The sequence below is a fragment of the Lissotriton vulgaris genome, chromosome 2_1 (genome assembly GCF_964263255.1).
Source record: "Lissotriton vulgaris chromosome 2_1, aLisVul1.2, whole genome shotgun sequence".
Taxonomy (NCBI): domain Eukaryota; kingdom Metazoa; phylum Chordata; class Amphibia; order Caudata; family Salamandridae; genus Lissotriton; species Lissotriton vulgaris.
Window position 1 is genome coordinate 1,982,696,095 of NC_141687.1, and position 24,781 is coordinate 1,982,720,875.

A 24,781-nucleotide genomic window follows, 5' to 3' on the forward strand; every position below is an offset into this window, starting at 1 on the left:
CAATGTTCCAAAAAAGGTACCACCAATTCAAGAATCAGAAAACACTCCTATTTAAAGCATCTTTTGAACATTTTCTCAACATGACAGGACTGCCCCACCATTGTCTTTTAGTTCCAAATCCTATTGCTCTTGTATTCTCCCTGCAACTAGGGAACTCTGTGACTCTTACACTTCTGCAGGTGAAGGTTTGATGTAATGGGCCAGGCGCCGGGGGTGCTCATAGCACCCATTGCAACATCATTGATGCACACAGACATACTCCTCCCCACCATTCAACATGGCAGAATTCAAGTGATGAAGACACTAAAGCAGATGCATCATACAAAACTCTATAAAGAAATAAGTAAACCTCCTCAGGAGCACTCACTCTCCAGGATCCGATCCTATGTAATAAGAAATTGGTTTTGTTTCTGCGGGAGTGCAGGAAGGGTGTGTGTGCTACCTCTATAAAAGCTTTTATTTGTTCCAAAACCGTTTGTGTTCCCCTGCCTAGCACCTCTGTCCCCATACAATTAGGACCCCTTTCACACTATGGTTAAGAACCTCATATGGCTAAGATCCTCCTGGTGATAGTGCACCAGTAGGAATGGGCTATGCGATGGAGCATAGAGAGAAAAGGGGGTTGATTCAATGCCCATTAGATTCCCCATGCTAGACTAATGTTCCGATTTGTTACCTTTACCTCAAATTGTAAAGCGCTCTGATATCCTTCAGGATCAAGTTCACGCTATATAAAACTTTATAAATACATAAATAAATAAGAGCGTCTTGTTAGCTGGAGAGATAACTCAATGAGCTGAACATTCGTCGTTGCAACAAAGCAGTTATTGGCAGGTGAAGAGTATGAGCCCTGTTAGGGCTGACTCATCCTTTTGTTCTTCCTAAGGTAGGTAGGCTGAGCATCATAAGTGAGCAATAGTAATATTGGTTATTTAAAGAGCTTATAAATGGAAGAAATGTGGTATGAAGCACTATATAAAAAACAAATTATTGTCGATCATAGTACTGGTGTGTATTCCCACTGGAAATGCTCCCACCATTCTTTCTCCCCCATTTCAAGAACCCAACAATCCACCACATTTGGTTTGTGGTTGTTTGTTTGCATCATTGAAGAAGAAGGCAAATTGCTAAATGTTAGTCAATTTATTAACATCCTCTTCAGAATGCAAAAACATATGCAACTTAGAGACACACTGAGCCCGCAAGAGAAACCAACTAGATGGTCAAGGTAGAGGGTACAAACAAGCGAGAAGAGGTGGAATTCCAGCAGCACAGACTTTAATGAAGTTGTTACACTAAATCAGATCTAAACACGGTTGTTACAGCATGCTAGGATAACCGCATGGTCCACATACGGAAAAGCTACAAGAGTAAGGTTCATGTTTTTTCATATTAGCAGCTTGAAGCTCCGCGTCAGTGCTTGAACTGAGAGATTGGTGACGGGATGCGGATGTCTTGTCCCTTCTCCAGTCGCCGTTCACAGTCAATCAAATAGTTCACTCCATCCACCACCACTTGCACCAGCTCCACCTGTGGGCATGAAGAAAAAGAGTATGTCACCCATCAATTTCTTGAAATTTTTCATCATAATATAAACCTTCTTATTTTGATTATTTAGTTAGATAATAACTTGCTATATTTTTCTTAATCTATCACTTGAGTTTTCCTTCTGTGACTGCGGAAAACTGTGAAATTGGGAACATATGGCCTATACCTGAATCTAAAAGACAGTAGGACGAGTGAACACATGTCAAGTACATGGCTAACTCTGCCTCAGTTCTACCATGCTTTCAGAGGAGCTTCAAAAAATGTCTTTGTGTGTGTATAAGGTCCAGGGGGCTTATTTATGAGCCCCTGTGTCATTTTTGCGCCACCGGTGCATTACTTTTTTGTGACGCACCAGTGGCGTAAAAAATGCGCCATGTTGCGTCATATTTACGAAGTGACGCATCTGGGTAGATGCATCACTTCGTAAACCCCTGCGCTACATTATACCTGCATCAGGTATAATGTATACAGGGTGGGTGTTCCACCGCAAGAAAGGGTCATAGGAGTAGCGCAGCGAAATCTATGAGATTTCGCTGCGCCATTTCTAGGACGCCGATGCAACAAAACCTTACGTCTGCCTCATGGCAGTCGTATGGGTGACGCAGGCTCTTTCACATTGAGCTTGCCCCGTGTGAAAGGAACATTGCTGGAGTTGCGTCAGGCTTCCGACACAACTCCAGCAATGCGCCACTTTTTGCGCTGACAGATATCAGTTTTACTGACATATCTGTCCTTCCTTGCAACATGATGCGTCATATTATAAATATAATGCATCATTGGTGGTGCAAGGAGGGCACACTGAGAAGTGGCGCAGCGATGCGCCACTTCTCGTAAATGAGGCCCCAGGTGAATAGGTTTACCCCTTATACCGTTTGGTGTCCAGAGCCTTGAACTCAAACAAGTTGCCAATAAAACCAAAACAGATTCTTTGTACTTGTACTGTTCAGTGGCAGGACAGTTTTCCAGATTGAGATGTGATCTCTATGAAATCTACCTCTGAGAATTTGGAATCAGAAAATTTGAGAGTACATGAGTTTTAAAAGTAAGGCTTGTGTGAAAACATTCATGGTATTTAAAACCGAATAAGCGACTCAAATGTGTCCTTCAGTTGGTACGGTGGACTAACTGCATACACAATACAAGTATTGGGGCTACTCTGTAATACATTATCTAAGGTTATCACCTTTTTCAGTTAAAAAGCGAGCCATTTATTCATTCTTTTAAATTCTAGATGGACCAGCAGTCTTTATGTGAATAAGTGCAAAATCCTCTCTAACCTTGTTTCACTTTACAGTTTTGCTTCTGATTGCTTAAATACTAATTCAGGAATATTTTAGTCAGTTCTGAAATACTTTTCTATTTGCAATTTAAATTAAAATGTCAAAGAAGAATAATATCACCTTTTGCTGCGTTTTAGTTTTTTGAATCAGTGTTCTACTAAATATATCAGCCATTTCTGTAAAATACTGGCCAGATGGCAACTATATTTCATGAGCCACCATGGCATTGTACACATACTGAAGACTTCAGTCCTGGCACCTATGTCTTTCATCTTCACCAAGGTCCAGGATCTGCAGAGGCCCAGTTATAATGAATCTGGATGCATAGCATTGCTCAAATGGAAAAGCATCTTTCTATACTGCATGCTCAGGGTGTGGGTACTTACCTCCGATTTTCCCAGGCGGTCCAGATTGGAAATGTCAAATGTGCTGCCAACAGCCGCTGTGTCCACACCACCAGTCCCTCTCTTCTGCAGCCGAAGGTTCTCCAGGATCTTGGAAAAACGTGGGTCCTGCCCAGGGGAGACAGTCAACACTTACTCAAGAAGCACAAAGAAATCGCACAGTACATACATTTCTTCCATGAATCCGCTGTGGATATGCCAAAGAAGTGACTAAATTATCTAGTAGGTTGGGTTGATGAGGTCATCTCAACATCTTTATTAGACTATACATTTCATCACTCAAAAGCTGGTCAAAGGAGTAGGAGAAAGGGCGAGAGCTTTGAACGAGGGTAGAGTATCCTTGTTATTTCAGCCTAGTTTATTTGTAAAAGAGTGCTGCCATAGGTACTTCTGGCATATCATCTTGCATGTGCAACATCTGCACTCTATTACTGTACCTTGCTCAACATAGGTAGTTTTACGTGTACTCCAGCCCGCAATCCTGTGCCAAGATTGGATGGACAAGTCAAGATATATCCCAGTCTTTCATTCCACATGAACTCCCATCCTTTCTCCTGGATCAGTCTCTCCACCTGAAAGAACAAAAAAGAAAGCCACTGAGCTCTTTGATAATAAAAGTCATATTTCCTCCAGAACCCACCAGCCTGCTTTGTCAGTGTGGGATACATTTCTATTGCCAGACAGGCAGGATTAAATACTTTCGTGGCACAACTAAACTTTAGCCAGCTCTGATGGCTCAGTGGTCTAACATACACTCCAGGGATATGTGCGCTCTACACATGCACGTTATGATATTACGCCACTCATCATTTTCAGTGGAATGGAGCCTTGAAAGAGTAAATAATCCATTGCATTGCTGTCGAATGTCAAGTGACGAAATGAATGATATATGGCAAAATAAAGTCAAGTAGAAACCACCCCAGGTGTTAGTGGGCATTACCTTTCTAAAAACAAATCAATATGTAGGGCATATTAACTATTTTGTACTATCGCCATGCGATAGAACAGTAGCGAAGACCCTGATAATCTTCATAAAATAGTTTGTCCAGAAAGACGACCTCTGTGTTTCAAGGATATGCTTTCCGGAAGAGCGACATATGCCTAAAATTCAGATCCATACTTTTAAAATCTTGTTCAACATTTCAAACCAAATATTTAAGAGACTGATTGTACTTCTCTTGGATTTTTAGCAAACAGCTTCTGGGACAGGGGACTATGTTAGGATGCCGGTGATGCTCTATGACCAGTAAGATTGGGTTGGATGCACTAGATGCCGGCCTTGGGTGATGCATTGCTGTCTTTGGTACAGCCATGCTTGCCTTTTTAGAGGCCTGTGCCTGGGAGACATCTCTCTAGTCCACTTACATATACATAATTGACCTGTTTTAAACCCTGCAACAAGCATTCGACCACGAAACTGGAATATGCCGTATAATGTTATGTGGGAGCACCTGCATTCGACGCGGGTTCAAGTATAGAATTTAAATTAAAAGGGACACACAATTCGAATATTGTTTGTCAAGCTGAAAACGCTGTGAACACGTCAGCTGCAGCATTTATTTGCAATGCAGAATAATGGGCTGCAGTCTTGTTTGGCCGTGTGTATGTAATGTCTTTTAGCGGTAATGAATTGCGTTGTCGTTAACCATGGGTTAATCTCTGGTCAATTTCAGAGGGCTGAAGTATCTCAGGATGAATAGATGACCTACAACAAATCTGTAGCTCTGATCCACTGCCAAATCGGATTACGTCTGCCAAGGTTAACTATTTCCTCTCTGATTTCCCACTCAACCAGGACTGAAAATGGATAGTACTCCCGACCAACACCGTGCAGATGCTGCTACATCTAAAGTGTAATAAAAATGCGTTTAAGACTCTGTTTTTGCCTTCAGTAAGTACACCGTGGCTCATTTGTTTGCGTTGTTCTCTGTTATTGTACTGAGATTTTCTGTCACAGAAACTGCCTGGTGAATCTCCATGCAAAACTAGAAATCACAGAGCAAAAAGCAAAAGGACCTCAAGCACAACACAGTCTTTCTAACGTACCTACTACCCGTCTCTGGGAATCGAAGGAACCTATGAAGCCGAAACGGCCAAAATACTGAGGTGTCCTGGCTCAGAGCCTCCTTTGCTCTAAATTGTTCCTTCACAGGGGCTACTGGTGCAGCCTGGAGCTCTCTTCCAAATCAGAGCCCAGCCCTCCCTGTTTTCCATCAGTTAGCAATGAAGACACATCCCGCTGCCTATAACTGGACTCATTTGTTATCACCCTTTCCATCTCGCAGCTCAACAACTCTAGAAAATGCAACCAATACAGACTCTCTGTTCACCAATAACTCCCATTCCTGTTCTAGTTCTATGATATGTTATTTGTAACAGGTATTGTTACTTGGAAATCATTTAACCACTCTGTGGTGCTAGAGCGCTAGAGAAAAATTTGATATAGATGCGCCTGGGGCCTGCTGACACTTCAAGTTAAACTGCACAAGAATTAGTCTCTGTATATTTGAGACAGAGCTCAGTCACTATGTGATAGACTAGTGTTTAGTACATAGGAACACCTTCCTTGTACATTGCAAATCAGTGAACATTGTGACACCCTAAAACGTCTCTCCATTACTCAGTGGATAATGGTGCACTTAGGCTGCTGGAGACCGTAGAGATGTCTGCAGACAGATCCTGGGAAAGAGTCTTATTATCTGTGGCCGAATGCAACAATCATCTGGATCATCTGAATGGACATGTTCAGGCGCAAATGGGCATTGAATTGTTTCATACAATTTGTTCTCTGGAATGTTCCAATGCATACTTGGGTAGAAATACTTTTCCACATCATAGGTACTGATGAACTGCAAACATCAGTCACAGGGTACAACTTTCTTTCTTAACCACCAAGAAATTTCTTGCTGAAAGATACTTGCATCATTGGTATAGGTAGCACTTCCACGAAGATCAGTGCATCATTACATTTGAACTTCACATAGATATCATGGAATCATTGGTAGGGTAGAGTTGGTCTGCACTTGTAGATCCTTGTAGCATTTACATGGTAGAGTTGACTACCAGATGGGAAGTAGTGCTTCATCGGCATGGTAAAGTTGGCCTTAGCCCAGAGATCCTTGCAGAATTCACATGGTCCACTGTTGCATGTTCTTTAGTTGCTTTTAGTCAGTAAAAAGCTAAATCCTGGTTATGAAAGACTCTCTAAACACTTACCTCCTTTAGACCCCGGCAGAACCTCTCGAAGACCCGTTTCATGTTCCCTCCTTTCTCCATCGAGATGACCCGGGTGTGGTCTTCCTCATTGATCCAGATCAGGAAGGTCTTCTCATTGTTGTGCCTGGCAAAAGAAAACTGAACTTAGAGTGCATAATATTAAGAGTATTTTATGATATTTGATATGTTTCTGTTGCTTTACAAATAAGGAACATACAGTCATCATTTATGTATTAGATGTCCTACATAAGTAAGAGACTTAAAACAGCCAGCACCGACGGATATTATGATTTAATAACATCAGCACCAAAAGTCAATTTAATTTAGAATTTATGGCCAGATGTACAAATATTAGGAATACCAATTTCCTGTTTTGCAATTCTCTCTGAATAATAATAATTAGGCAATGAATATTCCTAATGTATGAAACTCATTTAGTTTAATTTAGGGATTCCTTGTGGGTCACAAATCGCATATTAATGAGGTAGGTTGCAGTTTGCAACCCAATAAGAATCACAGCCATCACAGGAATGGTGGCCTGTTTTTTAATAAACCAATATTTTTTTTAATGGGGCCAATTTTCCATAAAGGAAAATGAATCCTTGAAGTTTTATTTTTTAAAAGCAGGCAGTGGTTCCCGGTACCACTGGCAGCTTTAAAAAATATTTTTATTTACATTCTCAAAGGGGAAGTGGTCCAAACCTTTGTGAATGGGTTACCACCAGTTTTAAACTGGTGGTAAAGTATTACTGTTTTGCGACCAGAATTCAGTCGCAAAATAGTAATACATATCATACTGATTCAGTATTTGGAATGGACGCCCTAAATACGCCTCTTCCAAATATTAAATCGGAAATGCAAAATGCAATTCAGTGACAAGTTACCAAATCGCGGGGCATATTACCAACTTTTAGCAAGATTTATCGCTAACAATGCTTAGCAACTAATTTTTTAACGCTAAGCATCGCCGGAAATTATTGCAGAGATAACTTGCTATTAGCAAGGTTTATCTCAGAAGTGATAAAAATCCTTGCGCTAACTGCCAATTGAGAGATTATCGCTGGAAAACCAATGATAATCTCTCGAAGTTTGGCGTTAGCTTGATGATAGGGGCTCAGAAACGTAGCCATGATATCCACCTTCCATAGGATATCATGGCTAAGTCAGAAAAATACCAGGTGTAAAAAAAGCAGTGCTAATCGCGGTTAGCGCTGCTTTTTTTATCACTAACAGGGTTAGCGAAATCCTTGATAATAGGAGAAATGTCGCTTAAGAACATTTCTTCTATTATTTTTCTCTGGAACTCCCCCTTTGCATCTCATTAGAGATGCAAGGGGAAGCGTAGAGAAAAAGGGTGCTAACATGCGAATTTGCGTGTTAGCACCCTGTTGCTGATAGGGAGATAACTTTATCTCCGCTTTCTTGGCTTTTAAAGCCAAAAAAGCGGAGATAAATCCCTTGATAATATGCCCCCGCATTTTGTACATGTTAAAAAGCACTTCTCCAGTTGCAGACAGCTTGATTCTGCGAATCGGGTCATTTGCGACCCGGAAAATGCTTTGTACATCTGGCCCTAAATGCTTTTTAAGTGACCAAACTCACTCTGCAAACACCTCTGTTTACTCAGCGATGTCTCTGTTTACAATCATGTTCTTTTTTTACAAAAAACTTTCAAATTTCAATTTGTTCTCATTCCAAGCCTTACTGGGTGCTTACGGGGGTCTGATTTTGAAATGAGCAGCACAAAACTTGCAAGTGCTTCAAAGCACGTTTGATATCTGTACAAACGTGTCTGACACCTATAACACTGACCTGATTTTTGTCTATTGGTGTATTACCAGTTGTCTGCTTCACAAACAGACTAAGGAACAATCATGATGGGAATACACATTTCCTATATGCTAATGTGCTATCAAACACGGTGAGCAAATTATTGCATGCACATTTTGTCCCCAATTATGAGGTGGACACCTCATAACAGGAAATAACACACTAAAGGGGCATTTAATTCCCCATACTGAGAAACACAAATAGTACATGTGCGCTATTTGCTTCCACAATTTGCTGTGGGGTTGACCTGATGCAAATCGTGAAAGCAAAGACCTGTAATTTGCACCTAAATTGTAAACTCATTTTGGGGCACAAACGTATTTGCAACGAAACAGGATTACGAAGCAGTATAAAAATCAGCCCCTAGATAGTATTTCTAGAAAATAGCTAATTTGTGTAAAGTAATATGAGTCAAGACATGAATTAGCTACTTATGATAACTTATATTCGTTTTTTAAATTCCTAATTATTTTTGCAATCAAATGTTGTTTCTGCATTATTACCAAACAGAATAGTTCCACTTTCTATTGAGTGTTAGAGGATAAATGGAGTACTGACACTATCGTGGGTTAGAAGTTAATAGGACAATGATGCTGCACAAACCCTCCAGCTGTTGTGTTTTCAGTTGAGATTTCCCCCATCATCTCAACATGGCCAAGTGCAGTAAAAAAGATAAAGCAGACATGTCCAATAGGTATCACCTTGGCAAGCTGGTGCTATGGTTACATAAAAAAATATTGCCAGCATATACCACAAAAATAAAATACATAGAACAAAACATGCCACCAACCACATATGCAGGACTATGCTTGCAATACAAATTCATGTTTTAAAAAAATAGCCATCACATATGAATTTGAGGTAATGACACCTGTGCTTCATAGCTTGGAGGTGTACTTAGAACAGGAATAGAAAACCATGGAGTTTTCTAGACACTTCACAGGTACATCTGATTCTTATTGGGGCAATGAAAATTAACTAATGGGTTTCAGTAACTGTAACCCGAATACTTTGTTTTCACATTCACGAATGATTTAAACAAAATGTACAAATTGTAACAAATGAAAATAAAAAAGCATTACCAAAGTGACATTTTGGACCACAATTATAGGCAGATGTGCTTATGTGATCAGGAAAAAATTTAAATGATAGTTGAACAGACCAATGCATGAAAAGGACTGGATTTATTTTTGCATCTGGCTTTGCAAGATAGGGAAAGCTGTCTCTAGGTCAAACCGAATAAGCATATAGTTACTTGGAAATGGTGGATAATCTCAACGGGATTTCATTGGACTTATTGCAAATCTTCTCCCTGGCCTCATTTGAAACTGATGTGCACTGAAGGTTGCCTGATCACACCATCAAAGTACATTGGACCATGTGCTTAAGGCGGCCCCAGGAAAATTGCATATCTCTTAAATACTTTCACCAAGAATGGAGGGCCTGCTTGAAGAAATTAAAATACTAATCTTTAATATTTGCCAGATTTGTCCTAATTAAATGGCACTGAATGAAAAAAAAGTAATAATATAATTAATTTTGATAAGAAGATCAAGATAATTTTACTAGTTGGATACAAAATACACATTTTACATTTTAAGGATTGGAGGTGTGAAACCTATAACTGCCTCTAGTTTCGTTGTGGTGATTTTCCAAAAGTGCACAGGTAGACACAGTGAAAATGCACTTTGACTAAATGTACAAGCGTCGCAAGACACAATACTTACCAAATTCCACGGCCATCCGGCCAGTCACGTGCCATTCCAGCAGACAGCAGCAGAGGAGACACAGGCTTGTCGAACAGGAAGTGATCCTTGAAAAGAACACAATGATCAATGGCGATAAATAGAGAAGCCCACAGACATCAGCCGACCTAACCCATTAGTCATTCAATATTTTGTTGACAATTTCGTTAAGCGTGACCTGTCCATCTAAGCTACTTCTTAAACCATTGGGATCTACCTGTATGACTTTTTCAAAACCACGTCCATCCGTAATTACAACAGCAAGTCAAAAGTGCTACAGGTTTCAAGGAGAACACAATGGACTGGGGAGATAAAATTCAGTTTAGTGTAATGAGGCTACCAAAAAGGTAAGACTTTCCAGTGGAGACAACATTATCCATTCATCAAGTTAAGGCTCTGACACCAAAAACCTTAATGAGATTCCATAGGTGCAGTTGGCTACAGGGGTGAAATTAGGAAGGAGGGATAAACTCATTTGCTTTTCATGCGATCATCAAGCTAATGTATTTATTTACATGTATTAGAATTTATTTTTAGAATTTAATGTCGTAATGGCAGGATGTATTTGAAAATATTTTTATGACCATTGAGGTGCATTTAGCTCACTGAAAGTACGTAGGGCCAGATGTACTACCATTAGGAATACCAATTTCCTAATTGCAACAAACTCCGAATCACAATTGGGAAATCGGTATTCGTAATATATGAAATGTTTTATTCCCAAATAGTGATTCCTAGTAGGATGCAGTTCGGCCTACTGTATGAATGTTAATGTTAATGAGGTTGCAATTTGCAACCCAGTAAGAATCACAGCCAACACAGGGATGGTGGCATGCTGAAGTCAGCAGCCCACCAAGTCTGTCATTGCTTTTTAATAAAGCAATCTTTTCTAATAAAAAAAAAATCCTTTATGGAAAATGGGCTGCATTTTAAAAAAAATGTCTTTATTAAAAAGCAAACACAGATATGGTGGTCTGCTGATCGAATTAGGCAACCATCCATGTGATGGCTGGGATTCTTAATAGATAGCATACTGCTCCCAGAGTCAGTTTTGCAGCCCATAGAGGATCAGTGCCATGCTCTATTTCTTGCTGGTACTGAAGAGTGCTCTTTCAATCCCTGCACAATCTGGTGCAATTGCAATTTTCCTTTTGCTATTGTATTTGCACCTACACTCTGCTCCTTCCCTTTGTTGCTAATCTTCTGATGGACATTAAATAAATCCATCTAGGTGCCCACTTTCCTGCCTACTGAAACCCATATTTCATTTAATGAAATGCCAAATTTTCAAATTAGAAAAAATCTAATTAGTCAGATTTCAGTAAATTATCTGTGAGTAGGCAGGAACAAGTGAATGCTTCCTTTAAATGGGGTTAAGAGCTTGTCAAATGTATTAATAATAAACAAAAGTGTTAAGCGTTTAAGGGCCTGAATACAAGTGGCCCAGGTTCGGGGTTGATACCGGCAGAATATGATATCCCAGGGTTTGGAATTTACTGGGTGTGATAAATACCGTGTATTATGAGTTCCCTGACAAACTGTAGAATGCAACTTTTACTGGTAATTACCGTTCAGTTTCCCCAGACGAATTTAAACCGCTTTGACCTGCTAAAACTGACCTTTGGAAAATTAGAGGGACATTTGAGCATGGGGGATTTTTATTTATTTATTTATTTATTTTACTTTTTGGGTTTGTATAGGGCTAGAATCGACTCCCGGAGGAGTATCTCTGCGCTTGAGCGGGCTCTAAGGAGAGTTAGGAACTGGTGGAGTTAATAGGTGAGAAACAGGAGAGTCTTTAACAATTTTCTAAATGTCGTATGTTCTGGACAGAGTCTAAGAGAGTCAGGAAGTTCATTCCAGAGGCGTGGACCGAGGTAGGAGATGGCCTTCCCTCCCAATCTTGCGCTCTTAATGTTTGGTACTTCAAGAAGATTTTTACTGCTGGAACGCAGAGCGCACAAAGCAGTGAAGGGAATAAATTTGTCGGCCAGATAGGATGGGCCCAAATCCAGGAGTGCCTTGTGGATAATGCAGCAGATTTTACACCTGATCTGTTGGCGGATGGGCAGCCAATGTAGCTTCACTAGTAGAGGGCGCGAAGGTGACCTAGGACCAATCTAGCTGCAGTATTTTGGACTATTTGAAGTCTGCTTAGTAGGGAGTCATTAGCTGAGATCAGGAGCCCGCTGCAATAATCCAGGCGACTGATAACTAAAGCCTAGACTAAGGTTTTCCGGGTAGAATCCGGGAGTAATGGAAAGACGTTTCGGAGCATTCAGATTATGTGGAAGCATGAGCCAGCAGTCTGTGTCACTTGCTCTTTTAGGCTAAGGGCCTGGTCTAATAGGATGCCTAGGTTTTTTACAACTGATTTAGGGGCAGGATTGGGACCCAGATCTGATTCCGGAGTCCACATAAGGGGAGCATTGCCGAACAGCATCACCTCTGTTTTCCCTACGTTGCATTGCAGAAAGTTGTTTACCATCCACTGGGACACAGCTCGCATTCCATCAGAGAAGGCCCGTTGGACCGTCGTCTTAAGTTTGCTGAATGGAAAAAGGAGCTGTGTGTCATCAGCATAGGAAACGGGGATGAACCCGAAGGTCCTCAGGAAACTGTCCAAAGGGGTGACATATATATTAAATATTGTGGGGCTCAGACAAGAGCCCTGTGGCACCCCCTTGGTCAGTTCCCTGGGAGTTGAGCGATAAGGGCCAAAGTTGACACTTTGCGAGCGACCAGACAGAAAGCTCCTCATCCACGACAGAGCTGACCCTCTCAGTCCCACCTCTTCCAATCTTTTGAGCATGATGTCGTGGGAAACTGTGTCGAACGCCGCGGATAGGTCCAACAGCACCAGAATCATAGAATGTCCCTTGTCAAGGGACAGTCTGATGTTGTCAGACACTGAGAGAAGTGCGGATTGGGTGCTGTACCTGGGCCCGAACCCAGATTGGGAAGGATCTAGACAACCAGTATGTTCGATAAAGTTCGACAGGTGGGTATTAACATATTTTTCGGTAAGGTTGCTCAGGTATGGAAGAAGTGAGATGGGGCGGAGGTTAGGCAGCTCTGACCATGGAGTGCTGGGATTCTTTCGAATGGGTCTCACCTGGGCCACCTTCCATTCCTGCGGCACGATACCCTGTTGACCAGGGACTGGGGGATTTTTTTTGCCTCCGGTAAATGTCCTGTGTGTGAAAATCCTCACGCATGACTCAGAATTCTAATGTATGGAGTAACAGAAATTATTGCACATGGTAGAATTTTGCTGCGCAGTCGTAATCAGTCCCTCTGGTAGTTATTTTAGATATTTTAGAGAAGTTGCATTACAAAAATTCTGTTTGACCTCTTACGACCTAATGTCACTCTCACATGTGACGCAGGTGGACAGAGCGATCGACGTAGCAGAGTTGGGGATATTCTCCATGTGAATAAAGATCAGGAGTATATTGGAGAATGTCCTGGAATCTGATTAGCAAGAAACTATAACATGACACACAAAGTAAATTGGAATTCTCTGCGTGCAGATGGGCATTGTTGAGCATACACTTTTTACGTTCTCGTGTTCCAAGAAACACCTTTTTGTTTAGTTTTCTTTAAATGAGGGTTAGATCATACTTCATAAAAGCTCTGAAGAAAGTGGCCATGAAAAATATAAAGAGTCTGACAAATTTCAATGTGTGCGACTCACAGAGGGACTGCATGCATGAGTGCAACTGTCACACTTTGTCTCATAAAAAAATTGTGAAAACCAAGGCAGAGGAATCCGGACTAAAGTAAAGCCCTTCCTCACCTCCCCAGCAGTGAACTGAACTGGTGAACTTTGGTCCTTAGGCCGGCTTCTGTGAAGCAAAGGTTTACGCCTGAGTGACCTAAAATGCTTGCGAGTTGCGATGACAATAGAAAAGGGTTGGCCAAGGCTTTCTTTTCATCTTTCAACACAATGAAACAATCTAAATTCTCAGGGGCTCCACTTCACAGTCCCAGAGAGGGTTAAAGGGTTAGTAGAAACAATTTTCCAAATGAAATATTAGTCTAGTGCAATAGTCTTCAAATATTTTTTGTAATAAATGGCGGTGCACTTGGGTACTAGCCTAGTTCACAAGCAGGGAGGGGAGAGCCCGGGTCATTTAAATAAAAATGTTACTCTGATTTAAAATGTATGTTTTAAAGACTAGTGTCTAACCATTAATAAAGTTGAACTTGAACTTCAAACATTTTATGTTAAAAAAAACATCCTATTCTAGACTAAAGTTAATTGTGGTCTGGTCTAGAAATTGAAGGAGTTGCTAATATTTCCACACAGACAATAGTGAAATGCAAGGGAAAGTTGAGGGCAATCTGAAACAGTGCAGTGACCCTTTGGGAATTTACCCCAATGAGTATAGACATAAACGTATGTTTATTGGCGCTTTTAAATTTAAATTTGTATCCATAAGTATATGAACAAAAATGTATTGCTGATGAGCAAGACAACGGTGACCACTGGAGTCTGTGTGCATTTTACAAATAATGAAATTCAATGGTACATATTGATATGTAAGAGGGGATACGAGCAAAACTTTTTTGCAAGCATTGTGTTTAGTTTTACTTTTTACGTTTTCACAAATACTGAATTCATGGCACATCGGCGACTCCCTGGCCATATCCTTATGTTACAAACAAATCTGTTCAGTAGTGCGTGTTAAAAGCACATTTCACTTCGGAAAATGCACTGCTTATCCGAAACACGTATGGAATGGCTGCGGCAGCCCCAGTCATCTCAAAAAGAGCCAATGCTTGTAAGGTCCCTCATCCGCGCCCCAGATACCCCACTGTGCCCCCTCCAGGGTTGGCTGCCCTGCTCTTTAATGAGACCTTTATAAGAGGGAGGTTACTGTCATCTTCAACTAAAATCCCATGCCAGATACCCCGTGAAATTCTACCAGACTATTATCCGTCTGCAAACTCTGTAGCCTCCTTTATTTAAATGACCTGTGACTAGTAAGGTGATACTTTTGATGAACAGAGTGAGAATATAATATTGCTGGAAGAGCTTGACAGCTGTAGCAATTGACGATCATATTTCACTGAGCCATTGGAAAGGTTCTGGCAAAACTGTCTCAACGTTTCGCCAAAATGTTTGCATGTTTGATGGTGTCTTTGGTGCAGAAGATTAGTTCTCCAAAGCATTTAAAATACTCTTTTATCCCATTCACTGGATTGCTCACATGTTAATACGGTTTTTGAGTGTAGGGTGAGCGTTCTGTGTGCCTGGCTGTCTCACTTATCGTCTGATCTATGCTGCTAGATTGGTTAACATTATTTTGGTTATCTCGTTGCTTATTACTGAGCACAGAGCTAAAAAAAACCATAAGACCCAGGAAGCATGTTCACCTTTCGAGTAATAGTGCACAAATACTGTTTCTGTCGGGGACATGAAATAGGCTTCTCAAAGATAAGTGGCAAAAACAGGGCATAATATTTAAAAAGTAACAATACAAACAGCAAAGCTTTGGCCATTATGATAACTCAGAGTGGACCTTAGTAAAATACAAATTTGCTAACCCAAACCTCCAAATTTTCGGCATTTTTGTGACAGGTGGGACATGTGCCTGTCACAAAAATATCGTCCAGTCCTGAGTCTCTCACTGCTGGAGACTCTGACAAGTCACAGTTTGAGGAGAGTGTGTGATGCCAGAGTGTGCATATCTGAAACTGGAAACTGCACTCTATGACATCGGACAACCACCATTCCCAAGCGGCGCAGGGCAGCAGTCGGCGAATGGAGTGGGGAGGCAATGAGGGCGAGGAGAGGGGTGCAAGGAGTTTCCAGGGGTTGTTGTGGAAGGATATTATGGGTACAGAGAGAAGAGGCACCGGAAGAGGGTGGGGGTGCAAAGGAGAGAAGATGTGGCGTTAAGACTTAAGACCTGAGCTGCTGACTTTGGAACTGGGAAACCCGGTCTGATTCCAGGAGTCAGCTCAACATCCTGTGATGTCAAGTGCTAGTCACATGCTAGATAGCATCATGATCATTGAGTGCGAGCCTTACATCAATCAGCCTCTGCTGTTCTTCGTCCGTCATGTCGCTGAGTCGATAATATCGTCCAGCCAGATCTCCCGTGAGCCCGTTGAGGGCATCCACTGAGACTTTCTCCACCTCTCTCCTCTCAGCGCGGGTACAAGCAGGAGGTAGACTCAGACCCCGGATACTCCTTCCAGTGCGGACACGGGATGATAGCACATATCGTTCATCGAAGTGTCCAGCCTTCAGCTGCAAACCGAAAAGGGTAACAATCACGCACACAATCATTGGTTAGTGGAATATCAAAAGCATATGAGCACCAATCAGATGCTAACTCTGAACCTATACAACTAAAATTATTTGCCATATAGTAGAGGTATCAATGAACAAGAAAAGCGCTTTAGTGGCTTTGGTCGAAGATTTCAAGTGTATTGGTTGTCGATTACCTTCTTCCTTCCTTGGCCATCCCCTGAGATGATTACTCAAAGTCACAAGTGGAGCAGTGTGGTGATGCTCAAACTGCTACTACTCATGCAGGGGTCACACATCCACAGGAATTAATTTTAAAATGGATTAAGGGCAAAGTATGGAATCCAGGAACAAGTATTCTCTTCTAAACTTTCTAGGAGCAGGACATTCACAAACATTTTAAAAAAATCTTTTTGGGCTTATGCACTACAACTCTACAGCTTTCATCGGGGTTTTAAACATCTTTTTAGATATTATTTGATTACATTTTTAGACATGTTTTCACGGACTTATGTAAATTCACAAGGCCAAATAGGAGTGCTACAGTGTTCTACATGCAAGTGTTAGGAAGAGATATGCCACCATATTAACCACTGCGCCCTTGGCCTGGTCGCCCCCACACCCCCGCCTGCTCCTCCTTACCTGCTGCCTGAGCCTCGCACTGCACGACGCCCCAGCCGCCGCAGGGCCGCCGCAGAGCCGCCCCAGCCACCGCAGGGCCGCCCCAGCGCCGCCCCAGCCACCGCAGGGCCGCCGCCGCCGCCGAGCCCCCAGGCTTTTCGCGCCAGTTTCCCACGAGACCCCGCCCCCCCGCTCGCCGATTGGTTCCCGCGCTCCCCGCCTCCCCGCAGACCCTCCCTCCCGGCTCCCCTCTTAAGGGGACCCACAGCGCTGCCCAGGAGCGACCACTGCGCCCTTGGCCTGGTCGCCCCCACACCCCCCGCCTGCTCCTCCTTACCTGCTGCCTGAGCCTCGCACTGCACGACGCCCCAGCCGCCGCAGGGCCGCCGCAGAGCCGCCCCAGCCACCGCAGGGCCGCCCCAGCGCCGCCCCAGCCACCGCAGGGCCGCCGCCGAGCCCCCAGGCTTTTCCCGCCGGTTTCTCACGAGACCCCTCCCCCCCGCCCGCCGATTGGTTCCCGCGCTCCCCGCCTCCCCGCAGACCATCCCTCCCGGCTCCCATCTTATGACACCCCCAGAGCGACCGCACAGCGGGAGCACCGATTGAGCGCCGAGGGTGCGCCAAAGGTAAGCCCGTCTACGCCCGTCCGCGCCTGGACCGCGCCCAGCGCCAGGACCCCTGGCCCCCGCAGACCCCAGGCCACCCGCCGGACGTACGACGCCGCCTCCCTCAACGCACTCAACACCGGCCGAATCCCGGGATGCTACCGAGCGACCCCGAGACGAACCCACGGACCCTTCAGCTGCCACGCCTGCAAGTTCACCTGCATCCGGACCTGTCCCGCACCAACACCCGCCAAGCCGATCACCAGCAGCAACCACCTGAAGTGCATCCTCCTCAACACCCTCTCCGTCCACAGACACGCCATCAAACTCTGGAACCTCCTCGACACCACAGCTCCTGACGTCGCCTTCCTCACGGAAACCTGGATGAACGACTCCTCAGCGCCCGACATCGCCATCGCCATCCCAGGACGCTACAAGATCACCCGAAGAGACCGCGACAACCAGACTGGAGGAGGCATCGCCATCATCTACAGGGACACCATCCGCATCAAGACCAACACCGACGACACCCGAACACCTGCACTTCCAGATCCACACGGACCCCAAAACCACCCTCAGAGGCACCCTGATCTACCGACCCCCGGGACCACGCACACAAGTCAGCGAGGACATCGCCGACTTCATCAGCCCGCATGCCCTCCCCTCCGCTGACTACATCCTCCTGGGGGACATCAACTTCCACCTGGAGAACAACAATGACCGAAACACCATCACCCTGCTCGACAACCTCGCCAACCTCGGTCTCAAGCAGCTGGTGTCCACCCCCACCCACCTCGCCGGACACACACTCGACGCCATCTTCTCATCCTGCAAAGACATCGCCTTCAGCCACGCCACCGGACTCCACTGGACGGACCACAGCTGCGTCCACTTCACCTTCAAAAGAACGACGATCCACCACCACCAGCAACAGGTTGCTCGAAGAAGCTGGAACAAGATCACAGCCGACCAGCTCGCCGCTTCCCTGAGCCAGCACCCTCCCGCCAGCTCAGCGAACCCCAGCCAGGCCGCCGACAATCTCACGAAGTGGATCAGCAACTGCGCGGACGAACTCGCCCCACTGAGGACCCCGCCCAGCAGACCCGGCAGCAAGAAGGCCCCCTGGTTCACCGACGAACTCAAGAGCTCCAAGAAGAACTGCCGAGCCCTCGAGAAAGCCTGGAGAAGGGAACCAACACCGGACAACATGACCACCCTCAAGCTTGCCACCCGGAAGCACCACCAACTGATCCGCGCCACCAAGAAAACTGCATTCAAGGACCGGCTGGACAACAACGCACACAACTGCAAGGAACTCTTCAACATCGTGAAAGAGCTCTCCAACCCCAACGCCGGCAACAACGACATCACCCCATCGCAAGACCTCTGCAACTCCCTCGCCTCCTACTTCCACAACAAGATCGCGGACATACACAACAGCTTCAGCACTCAACCGACGCACGCCACGACCGAACCACCGCCCCCCACCACCACCCTCCGCGCCTGGACTCCGATCAGCACCGAAGACACCGTCCGCATGATGAACTCCATCCACTCCGGATCTCCAACCGACCCCTGCCCTCACCACGTCTTCAACAAGGCCGACGCTGTCTTCGCACCCCACCTGCGGGACATCATCAACACCTCCTTCGACACCGCCACCTTCCCGGAGAGCTGGAAGCATGCCGAACTCAGCGCCCTACTCAAGAAACCTACAGCGGACCCCACCGAACTCAAGAATTACCACCCCATCTCGCTCCTCCCGTTTCCAGCCAAAGTCATTGAGAAGACCGTCAACAAGCAGCTGGCCGCCTTCCTCGAGACGAATGGATCCCTCGACCCCTCACAGTCTGGCTTCCGAGCCAACCACAGCACCAAGACCGCCCTCATCGCTGCCACCGATGACATCCGAGCCCTAATGGACAACGGAGAAACAGCGGCCCTCATCCTCCTAGACCTCTCCGCTGCATTCGACATTGTCTGCCACCGCACCCTAGTTCAGCGCCTCAGCAACGTCGGAATCCAGGAGAGGGCACTGGAGTGGATCATCTCCTTCCTCGACGGAAGAACACAGAGAGTCCGACTACCACCGTACAAGTCAGAGGCCACCGAAGTCATCTGCGGCGTCCCTCAAGGATCATCGCTGAGCCCCACCCTCTTCAACGTCTACATGAGCCCCCTCGCGGCCATCGCACGCCAGCGCAACCTCAACATCATCTCCTACGCTGACGACACCCAGCTGATCCTCTCCCTGACCAACGACCCCGCCGCCGCCAGAGCCGACCTTCACGAAGGGATGAAAGACGTAGCCGAGTGGATGACGACCAGCCGCCTGAAACTGAACTCAGACAAGACGGAAGTCCTCATCCTGGGCTCCTCGCCCTCCGCCTGGGACGACTCCTGGTGGCCCCCTGCCCTAGGCACCGCACCCAAACCGACAGACCACGCACGGAACCTGGGCGTCATCCTGGACTCCTCCCTCTCCATGACCAGACAAGTCAACGCCGTCTCCTCGTCGTGCTTCAACATCCTGCGCATGCTACGGAAGATCTTCCGGTGGATCCCCACCGAGACCAGGAAGACGGTCACCCAGGCCCTCGTCACCAGCCGACTGGACTACGGCAACGCCCTCTACGCCGGAACCACCGCCAAGCTCCAGAAGAGACTCCAGCGGATCCAGAACACCTCAGCCAGACTCATCCTCGACATCCCACGACACAGCCACATCTCCGGACATCTGAGAGACCTGCATTGGCTCCCCGTCAACAAAAGAATCACCTTCCGTCTCCTCACCCACGCACACAAAGCCCTACACGATCAAGGCCCGAGCTACCTCAACAACCGCATCAACTTCTAGGCTCCCAAACGCCATCTCCGATCAGCCAGTCACGCCCTCGCCGCCGTCCCCTGCATCCGAAGAACGACAACAGGAGGAAGGTCCTTCTCCTACCATGCCGCCAAGACCTGGAACTCCCTCCCTCCCGACCTGCGCCTGACCCAAGACCACCTCTCCTTCAGGAAGAAGCTCAAGACCTGGCTGTTCGAGCAGTAGCAGCAAGCCCCCCACTCCCCCCAAGCGCCTTGAGACCCTCCGGGTAAGTAGTGCGCTCTACAAATGTCTTTGATTGATTGATTGACATTACTGTAAGCAAATGGTTCATATAGAGAAGATCTGGATGTAGAAAGACAAGAACATTTGATACAGACCTTACTGGCATCCAGGTCGGTGGGGTGTTTCATGGTTCGTGGGTTGTACCCATTGTGTCTTTCCTGAATCACGGGGTCAAATATGTCTGCAAACACCTAAAACACAAATGGAAAGTTTGTAATAGAGAACTGTTTAAGTAGAAACTATGTGTTTCTTATACATTTACAAGAGCCTCCAATATTTTCTAAAATTGTTTTCACCAGTCTTTCTTGATAAGATCACCGTTTTAACAACCGCTACAAAACTCATAGTTAAAAATGCACTCAGGGACGTAGCTTCCGGGGGGTATTTGGGGTGTTATACCCCCCAAATAAACATATTCTATAGTACGTGGTTGGGTACGGGTGCTTTAAGTCGGGAATTGCGAGGTGCTGAATTTTACTTGGGATTTTTGCACACACACAGACATGCGTGTCTGTTTTAAAGGTCTTTAAAATGGTTTATTTTACACAATTTTGAGTTTTAAGTACCCCTACTAATCCGCACTCCTCTCCCTTTCTACTGCTCCTTAAACCCCCCGCATACCCTTATAATCAGTGTAACTGGAATTATGCGATTGTGCTGCAACAGGAATTTTCGGATAATTATAGATTTGCCGCATTTACCACATATTTCATCATCTGCTGCATAATTTGCATATTTTAACAGAAAAAAATAGCTTCTAGTTTAAACGGTTCAAAGGTTAATAAAAACAAAGCGACTTGTTTTGTAGCACAGTGGAAGGCCCTTGGCAAAGGTTGACTGGTCACATTTCTGTTGCTCATTGCTGTATTTGGGTGTTAAACTGATAGTAATGAGGTGTAAACAATGTGCAGACACACTTAACAATTGTAAAAAAGACAAAATAATCAATAGTATCACAAAATCTGCCGCATTAAGCCACATAATTTGCCTTTTCTTGCCACATAATTTTACTCAACCCTGACGCTTAATTTTAGTCAACCCTTCCACATAATTTTGGTTTCTCCTGCCGCATAATGGTAGTGGCCCTGCTTATAATGTATTTTAACTAGCATGATTAATGCCCAAGCTACGCCCCTGAGAGTATTGGCATGAGCAACTGTAATGAATGAGTTCTACATAAATGATTAATTACTATGTGGCGAAATTCACAGTGTCAATCCTCACATCTGTGAGCTACAGCAAATGAATCTACCACATATCTATTGTGGAAAAAGGAAGCATGTGGGGACCCCTGTGAACCCTGATTTTCACATCTCCTAATCCTGTTCTTGATTTGTGCTCAGAGCCACCCTTCCCACAAACCAATCCAGATCACCAGGTCACCACAGGATCCCACAGAGAGATGACTGGGAAGTTCATTCTGACCTCTAAGCAGTCCTGGTGGAGCAGTGCTCTAAGTTTTCACACCTGCCTAAATCACCCACTGCTAGGCTACCCAGCTGTTGCTGTCACAACGATGAGCGGCTAACTCCAGTACCAGCCTCAGGACAGCCATACAACTGGGACATTGGGTATATTGGTCTCACTGTGATGGCTCTCATATTGCGGCATTATAGATTATGGTGCCTTACTTGTTGGGTTAGTAGGAATACTGTCCTGGTTCTGGTGATTTAAGTTCTGGGGTGTTGCTGAAGTGTGGTGTAGGTACCAGTGCACTATGGATATTGATTGGCCTACTGGTCAATGTTAGTACTTGCTGGACTATGGCGCTCTACGAGTGGGCCGATGATTATGAGCACACTGTGCAGTTGCGCTCTGTTACCTATTCTCATATTCATCTTCAACACTACTGCTGAGTGCAATATCCCAAGATGACAACAGTTCTTCGCTGCCTGGAAAACATTTGCACGAATTTAGCAGTTGTTCAAAAATCTTTATATTCAGCACTTTTTGTAACAGATTTAAAAATTATGCTCACCCGTTAAAATCCCTGCATAGATGGCATTCCAAAGTTGCTTGGAAGTACAAAGGGCTTTTTACCAACACAGAGAAAGCTGTGTCCCAAGTGTAATGCAATGTAAGTGGTTGCAAAGCTTATTTTTGTAATCTTTAAATGAAAAAAAGATACAGTATTTTCTGAGTGTGTTGCACAATGACCAGGCAACCTTTGCATTAGTTCGATATGAAATATCTGATAACAGTCATCAAATAGGTCCCAAAATAGATCATTTAGGAAAAGTGGTGCAGATTGGAGGTGTTTAAACACTACGATGTTAAAGGACGCGCTCTAAGACAAATGAGGGGAGGCTAACAAAATACAAAGGGCATATAAAATAGAAAAAAATGTCAATGTTCTAATATTTCAGCTCAGTATAGTTCTGTCTCCTAGGAAATGTATCAGTACCTGTAAGAGTAAATTGCATTTGTAATAATATGAATTTAGATACCAGAGATGCAGGGGCCTAGCCCAAAGAAGAAGCAGTGTGCTTTAAAAAATATTTTCATTTTAGCAAGAACATGTCGTGTGGAATCCGGTTGAAAATGAATTAAAGAAAGCAGGATGGTATGCGATAGTAACATTTAATGGGGGAATTGCTAGAATTAGACAGCTGATGTGTTTTTCTTTTATATATTCACTTTACAAAAATGTATATGTTGACAATTTGTTTTGCCCAAAATCGCACAATTTCTAAGTCTGCCTAACTTGAGAAAGACTTTTTGAGGGCTATATCAAAGACTTTTAATGTGCCTACAGCCCGCATACTGATCCATGTATTCTCAATCTCATTTGCTTGCTACTTATTCAAATACTTTCCTTACTCTTCCTTAGTCTTTGTTTGTCCCTCTCCTGAAACATAGCCTTTTCACCAACCGTTTAAATAGCTGACGTATCCTTCCATTGATCACTTTTTGGGCACTACTTTTTTCTTTTATGTTAAGCACTCCTTGAGAGTCCATGTGTTTTCTAGCTCGTTCCCTCATGTGGTTCTCCTCCACCAAACCCTCCTGTTTCCATGCTCGATGTCGCTTTTTCTCCCTTGAGTGCTACTTTTCCTTCCTTAGCCCCCCAACCAGTGGCAGAGGAGCATCGCCCCACTGCCTTGAAGAAGTAAAAGAAATGAAAAAGTAAAATGATAATAACGTAATGTTATTATCGTTTTATTATGTCCTGCTGCAGCAGCTTTGGGGGCGGGCGGGGCTGCAGAACAGGGGAGGAGTGGTATTAAACTCCTAAGTACACAATGACTGGCCGGCCCTCTCGGGCCGCCAAAAACAGTCATCCACACATTCCCTGTTTGCTATGCAGGCTGCATTACAACCTGCAAGGAGAAAATGCCCACCCCTTCAGCCCCTGGCAGAGCGCCGTACCACGATGCTTAGACCAATCACAACGCTGCATTGCAGCATTGCGATTGTCTGTGGGGAGCGTGGGAGCCCTGGTGCTTCCTCTTTCCCCCAAGAAGCCAGGAAGAGGATGCAGGAGAGGCAGTGGCGGCCGGGAAGAGATTTTCTTTTTTTTACCTGATCCGTTCCCCCCCCCAGCCCCACTGCTGCTTCCAGGAAGCAGCTGCGATTGCCCCCAACTACTCTCCTTTTCTTCTCCCCAATCACCCTCCCACCAGCACCTCATTGCTCCCCCATCGCTTGCAGACTTATACTTATTTTTTAAGCTTTCATTTTTTTGAAGAGCCAGCAGTTGCCATTTTCTGCAGGGGACTTCACTACACAAAAAAACACTTTTGTGGGCTTAAGGTATCTTTCTGTTTTTTTAAATTCACCAATCTAAGTGGCATCCACCATCTTAAATCGGTCAATAAAAATATAAAAAGAGCACTGCGTGGTGACAACTGCACCCATATATGTCATAACTCATGTGTGTCTACAGAATGAAGCAGCCAGCAACAGCATCATTGAACCTTTTTTTTATATATGCTGATGCTGATTAGCATTGGCCTAGCAAATAGGTCTATACGGGTCGATTTTCTTGTTTTTGCTCCCACTTGTTTTATTAAGTGTCACAGCCGGTTTAGAGTTCAAGCCTTCAAGTTCCCAAGTCAGCAACTCATAAAGCACATGAGCACAAACACCTGTACAAGTGCACTCAATCTGCTATGGTGTAATATGTGGTAAAGTGAAAGTTTTTTTATTAGTATGCCA

The 24,781-nt window shown here is 44.6% G+C and overlaps 1 protein-coding gene across 1 annotated transcript in view; it reads right to left on the minus strand.

Moving 5' to 3' along the window:
• Nucleotides 1-1,261: 1,261 nt before the first annotated feature.
• The window catches only part of LOC147733605 (creatine kinase U-type, mitochondrial), a 100,858-nt gene continuing 77,338 nt past the window's right edge, over nt 1,262-24,781 (minus strand). The window contains exons 4-10 of the mRNA XM_086958189.1: nt 20,719-20,814; nt 16,064-16,285; nt 10,006-10,091; nt 6,449-6,572; nt 3,670-3,804; nt 3,215-3,340; nt 1,262-1,530 (exon numbers count right to left, since the gene is read on the minus strand). Of these exons, the coding sequence (XP_086814315.1) occupies nt 1,414-1,530; nt 3,215-3,340; nt 3,670-3,804; nt 6,449-6,572; nt 10,006-10,091; nt 16,064-16,285; nt 20,719-20,814 (906 nt within the window). The 3' untranslated portion in view covers nt 1,262-1,413. The remainder of the gene's footprint in view (nt 1,531-3,214; nt 3,341-3,669; nt 3,805-6,448; nt 6,573-10,005; nt 10,092-16,063; nt 16,286-20,718; nt 20,815-24,781) is intronic.